At 39.6% G+C, this 6,438-nt stretch overlaps 1 protein-coding gene across 1 annotated transcript; it reads right to left on the reverse strand.

Moving 5' to 3' along the window:
* Positions 1-2,131: 2,131 nt before the first annotated feature.
* Positions 2,132-4,281, reverse strand: SFR1 (SWI5 dependent homologous recombination repair protein 1). Its single transcript, XM_009643482.1, has 3 exons — positions 4,186-4,281; positions 2,548-2,934; positions 2,132-2,323 (listed from the first exon to the last, which is right to left on the reverse strand). The coding sequence occupies exons 1-3, from the start codon at positions 4,279-4,281 to the stop codon at positions 2,132-2,134; spliced, it is 675 nt and encodes a 224-aa protein (XP_009641777.1).
* Positions 4,282-6,438: the final 2,157 nt, after the last annotated feature.

Genomic DNA, 6,438 nt, shown 5'->3' on the forward strand with positions numbered 1-6,438 from the left:
AGCCCAGTCCTGAAAGCTGCTCCTGCTTCCGATAGTGTGATGACCCACAGCCAGCAGTAGCTGTGGCTGGGGGCCCCCGGGGAACAGGAAAACCAGGTTTGGAAGCATCTGGCCTCCTGAAAGAGTTGCTGCTATCTCCCACCCCTTCACATCGATACGCAGTACAGTCTCCTGCCAGATCTCTCCAAGACAGCGAAGAAAGATAAAGAACACTTGATAAAATTAACCACTGCTGGAGTATGATCTATCTACTCAGGCCTTCTCACTGATTTTTATTTCACTCTTCCATGGTCCAGGTTTGGAAGCATCTGGCCTCCTGAAAGAGTTGCTGCTATCTCCCACCCCTTCACATCGATACGCAGTACAGTCTCCTGCCAGATCTCTCCAAGACAGCGAAGAAAGATAAAGAACACTTGATAAAATTAACCACTGCTGGAGTATGATCTATCTACTCAGGCCTTCTCACTGATTTTTATTTCACTCTTCCATGGTGTGTGCTGATTCTTGTCCTCCTTTCATGAATTCACATAAAATCGAAACTCAGTCCCTTGTGAGAGCATTAATAGCTTTGATACCTTAGGTAAACAAAATTCTACACTTCTGCTGTGATCTTATACACCACCTCCTTTTTTGCTTTACCATCTCTAACTGGGGTCTGCAATTTCTGATTACAGCTTCATTCTTCTTGCAAGACTTTTTTCTTTCTACTGAAACTTCCCTAGAAGGATCCTGGGAAAGAGAACTACCCCCTTCATGAGTCAGCTTCATCTTTTTTTATTAACCTAAATAGGCAGAAGAAACAGTGTCTTAATACTCAAACTGTGATTAACAACAGAGGTTGATCTTCATTAATTCTCTGTGGACGGCAACATTCTGTATTTTTAAGAGCAAGTTGTGGGTTCAGATTTGAGTCTAATGAGCCCTACCAATGTTAAAAGGGTCTATATAATCTTTGATTTTATTTCCCTTGAGATATCTAAGAAATTACTCCCTTATTAAGGAAACAGGAAATGCCACCTGTAAACAAAACAGTTAAGGTACAACCAGTACAGAACTTGTTCACATATGAAACAATAGTCATAGCAGGGAGAGCTGCAGAGTAGTTAAAATTTATGTATTGTTACACTTGACAAGCAATGATTTTAAGGAAAATAAAAGCAGACAGCAGTCACCACACTATATGCATAGGCCATCATGAGAAAATAAGCAATTTCAAGTTAAGATTAGAAAAAAAAATTTTAAAAAGACAACATTTACTTGAGGATAAATGAAATGCTGAAGTTTTATTCAGCTTTATGATGCTGTTATTTGAAGCATTCCCATTAGACAAGGTCTTGGTTTTCTTATTTATTTGAAGAGAGAAATCACCTTGGCTCTCACATGAAGTTGTAGAGTAGACAGATGTTGGCTGCGATTTTCTTGCCTTCCCTTCTATTATCTCAGGCTGTGGCAGAATGCTTAAGAGACAGCTTCCCTGAAGGCAGCTGTCTGGACCAGTGTTGGAAAATGAGTGCATGATGGCACATTTCCCTCAGTAATAATTAAAGCTACTGAGAACATCTCACTGCAGCTTCAGAATATTAACAACATGCAAATTAGTTAGCTTTACTTAACTCACAAAATACTGTCCTTAACTGACTATCAGCGGGAAGACATTTCTAAAATGGAGATGGATCTACAAACAAAGAACTGAACTCTTCCCCACCTGAACATCAATGACAATTAATTTGAGTTCATTATTTGAAGAGAAGTAACCATGCAAACACTAATCAGAGAATGGACTGCCTTGTACACGTAAAGTACAACTTGATTTCATTTTATTAAATAACTATTCACTGATCAAGTTACCTATGTAAAGTACAACTTGATTTCATTTTATTTTTATTAAATAACTATTCACTGATCAAGTTACCGAGCCACGTTTTCCAAAACAACACAAGTTTGATCTTTGCCGTTAAGTAATGCCTTTTACAGTGCCTACTGTATCCAAGTACATAGCTTTACAAGTGTCTCCTGAGAAAACCTCCTAACCATGAAGTCCACTGGCTGACCAACCCTTCTTATGTGATCAGAATTCATGCAATCTTTTCTGCTTATGCCTGTGTGTAATTGAAAGCTTTGCACCTGTAGATTACCCATCTACAAAGTCTTCTTCTGTTCTGCTGTAGTGCAATAACTGGTCTTCTAATCCAAAAGTATCTATCAGCTGAGTGAGACTCACTTTCTTGCCATCTGCAGAAAAGGCTGACTGTAGTTCATATAGCATCAGCTGGGTACTACTTCTCCATTTCACTATCAAAGCCTGCAGCTCAGACAGGTTGTTCTGAAATTGGGACAAAAAAAAAAATTTGTCATTTGCTGAAATGTGGGAGTTTTATAAAAATACATCTGCTGGGTATCAATAACACCTTAAACTGAGATAATACACAAACACCACACACACAAAAACTGAGTCAGTATTGTTGATTAAATCAATAAATGAGGATTACACTATGAATTCTAATTCAAAGAACGACTTTAAAGTGCTTTTTCAGAGGTTTGCCTCACCTTAGATCGGTACATCTTAACCAGTTTTAGCCTTCGAAGTAGTTCTTCCTTCTCTTGCACTTGTTTCACCAGCCTCATTTTTTCTTCCAGGGACTGTTGCTGACTAAGATCAGCTGGTAGAACATGAGAATTATCTGCTGATCCACAGAGATCATTTTCCTGTAAGGAACTTTTGAAACCTGTATGTCCAGTGCCATTTCTTTCCAGGTTTTCAGGACCATCTTGTAATCTGGAACAATCTGTACTATTTTTTGGCAGGCACCCTTTGTCAGCATCAGCACAGTCTTTTTCTTCAGTGTCTATTTTGAGCCGCTTTGCTGCTGTAAAATTAGCATTAAACGAACGTCTTGTTTTCCTTAATCGCTCCCTCAGAGCTGCACTCAGTGGCTAAAGAAAAAAAAAAACAATAAAAAAGCCCCAGAGAGATCAGAATAATCAATCTTTGGATCAAATTTCAAAGGCCTGTTTACCCTGGTTATTATTTACATAGAACGTGTCGTATAAAGATCATTGTACAGCCAGACTTCCTAATTCTCACTATAGCTTTCACAAACATAACAAAGTTCAATTCTTCCTTTCACATGTGTTTGCACATACAGCTGCAAGATATGGAAAGATGTGCCTCCACGTTTTCTAGGAGCAAATCCTGTATTCCACCTAGGCAAACCTACTCATCTACTCTTTGTGCAGAAGATATACAGCATATTTCAACTTGGCTGATTTTATGCCACCATGTTCAATTTCCCCCTCTAGCTCTAGTTTAATGGCGATAATGGATGGCGTTTTTTTGCTGTTCCATCCCACCACACATATACTTTCTGTATTAGCAGTAGTATAAAACATCTGTGTTCTACTTGAGAGTATTAGAAACGATCTGAATAATTTTGACTTGTTCATGTTTTGAGATCCTTCACTGATAAGCATCTAAAAGGTGATCATTCTTCTTCAAAAAGTAGTTAACTTTTTTTTTTTTTTAAAATAATCTGTGTCTAACATTTTTACCTGTGAAAATACAACAAAACATGAGAGAGGGAGAGGGATTAGTTAAGGAACACTTGCTAACTAGACCTATCCTGCGTAAGTCCAGATGCTGAGCATGGCAGCATCACCATAACACATGCTAGGATGGCCATCAAACTAGAGCTCAGCATTATGGAGAATACACAAACTGAAAGCAGTGTACTTCGTTCAAGTGCAAGCAGAACTCACAGGAAGTCATTCTGCATACACAGCAACCTAGACAACTAGGATTTCAGAAAACTGAAGATGCCAGATTAAAAAAAAAACAAAAAAAAACCAAACACCAAAACACCACCAACAAAATCCCACCGCAAACCCAAATAGTATTTAAATTAATTAGTATGACATTTTGGGTCTACTGCTCCATCACTTTGTATTCACAGCAAGCATCTGCACATTGAGAGCAAAGTGTACCAAGCACATTCCTCATCTGGACCAACCTTATAGGCAGTTTATACCTATAGCTACCGTTAGCCTTCCAGCAAACGGTATCTCAGTGACTTCCAGCTGCTTGATGATTTCACAAGCATTTTTGTTACAACTAAGAGTCACATTACTGGAAAAACAAATGAGTAGACCTGGACCCCCACTGGGCAGGAGGTAGACAAATTTTCATACCAGTTTCCCTGAACTAGTCCCCCGTGGAGCTGCTGTTCCAGAATCCTTTGGAGTATTGCATGAAGATGTCAATTTTTCAAACGCTGGTTCTTCCATCTCAGTTCGCAGTTCCTGTTAAAAGACAAAATGAATTATGTATGGTGCCATTTTCACCTGATTATAATGAACCATGTGGCTACAGAAATGAGTAAAACGCTCTGATAAGAAATACTAAGGCTTATTTTCTAATCATTACGTTCAAAAAGACATCTGCAGAAGTTACACAACTGTTTCATGTGCTAAGTAGCATTTTGCTTTGTGAACGGCTTTTCTTCAAGAGGATGAATGACACTACTTAACTGGTATAAAGTATCTTACTATGAATTTTGTAGATTATTTTTCACTCACTCATAAAGCTCTACAGAATTTTTTCTTTAAAAAAAATGAAAAATATTATAAAAAGTTACAGATATTCCCCATTATCTTTTTTTTTTCCTATCTGATATCCTCTTTCAAATATTAAAAAGGAGCAAGACGACACATGAAGCACTCAAACCCATTATATTATGCCCATAAATCCAAGGTCAGACCCTGCAACATCAAACTCATTAAAAAAAGCTCACCCCAAACTGTAGTTTTTAATCTGAATGATCCTTACCGCTTGTCTAACTCAAAGGAATAATCCTTACTAGGCCAGGTTGTGAATAACCAGCTCTTTCATTTAACTGCATCCCAAGTAGTGATGAAAGGACTGTTGTGACCACAAGATTTTTATTGTCCACATGTATGAACAATCCTTTCTATAAAACAAAAAAATTGGGTACCCAGGTCTGTGAAAATAATCCACTGTCTCATTTGATCCTTCTGGGGATGCTGCTTAAAAGAGTAATTACTCACACAAGTAGAATTTTAGATTAGAAGTAAGCATCTCCAATTTGCTCAGAAAAGCACCTTAATTAAAATGATAAGTCATACCTCTCAGCAGGTACCAACTTCAAATTGATTTGGCAATGTTTAACTTGGTTCAGGGCTTGTGAACCACCTGCTAATCACCAAAATGCAGCTGGAAAATTGTCAGCTACACCTCTGTTTACCTGCAGATTGCAATTAGGAGTTTCAAAACAGAAGCCTCTTAAAAATAAAATCCTGCAAACAAGTCACTAGGCAACACAGGGCTGGCACTAGGGGCCTCTCTTCAGAGAGGAAACACACCAAAGCTGCAGCACACCACAGCCTTACTACCCCAGCAGCCCTGGTCTCCCTGGCTCTGTACCAAAGGACTCAGGTCTTCATTTATCTTACAAGTCAATATTGCCCCCAGTTGTTCAAAATTCAACATATGGTATTCTATTAAAAACCCCCAGATTTTAGTAAAGAAAGTCTAGTTAATTGGGTATTTTAGCAATCTATCAAGTAAACAGGAAACCCACGGCACCCATTAAATATAATGCAATTTATCACCACTATTTCTTAATGTAAGCAAGAACCTAGAAAAAGCTACATCGTGCCTACATACACAGTATGTCAGAAATATGTAATACATCTTACTAAGCAGCAAAATAAATTCATGCCTAAGAGCTAGCTTCAACAGACTTGTTCAAGTCTTTCAAAATAAATCCTGTGGCTCTCTGCCTTTACATCCTAATACAGATTATTTGCCTTCAAATGACCGTGACTATAAGTACTTTTGCCAATAGTTTGCTAATGCTGTTACTTTAACTCTTTGGCAGCACATTCATACAGATCTCCCGCACCCTTAAATCCTTCTGCAGGATCTCAGCCTAAGAATCCGTTACATTTTCAAGCACTGATGCTATTTATCACACAGAAAAATAAGTCTGTCCAGGAAGTAAGGAAAACTTGGGCTAGAAGGGGAAAAGCGCAATTTTGCCCTTCAGTACTTACTTGATTTTGCACTATGGGTAAGTCCCTGATGCTACCTACCTCCGTCATCCTGCTTATAGCTACGTTATTTAACAGCACTCCCTCCTTCTACGTTCCCCTCTCACCAACCGAAGGCTCCGTTAACGCTCAGCCGCAGTTTTTCCCTAGCTATAAGAGAAGCAGACAGAAGGCCGGGCAGCCCTATAAGCCCACAGAGCCGGGGAGCCCTTTCTGAGGTGATGCACCCTGGAGGGCCAAGAGGCGCCTCAGAAACGGAGCACGGCAGAGACCCGCGGCGCAGTCGCGGCCCAAGCCGGAGGCTGCTCGCACGCCGGGGCGTGGGGAGGCCCCTCACGGAGCACAGGGGCCCCAGGCCGCCCCTAGGAGCCG

This window comes from Egretta garzetta, unplaced genomic scaffold, assembly GCF_000687185.1.
Source record: "Egretta garzetta isolate BGI_Z169 unplaced genomic scaffold, ASM68718v1 scaffold8, whole genome shotgun sequence".
In the NCBI taxonomy this organism is placed as follows: domain Eukaryota; kingdom Metazoa; phylum Chordata; class Aves; order Pelecaniformes; family Ardeidae; genus Egretta; species Egretta garzetta.

Coding starts and splice junctions, on each gene's coding strand:
- SFR1 (XM_009643482.1), bottom strand. CDS start 4,281: ATGGAAGAACCAGCGTTTGAAAAATTGACATCTTCATGCAATACTCCA. Junction 2,935..4,185: donor GGACTAGTTCAGGGAAACTG/GTATGAAAATTT, acceptor TTTTTTCTTTAG/CCACTGAGTGCAGCTCTGAG. Junction 2,324..2,547: donor TTAAGATGTACCGATCTAAG/GTGAGGCAAACC, acceptor TCCCAATTTCAG/AACAACCTGTCTGAGCTGCA.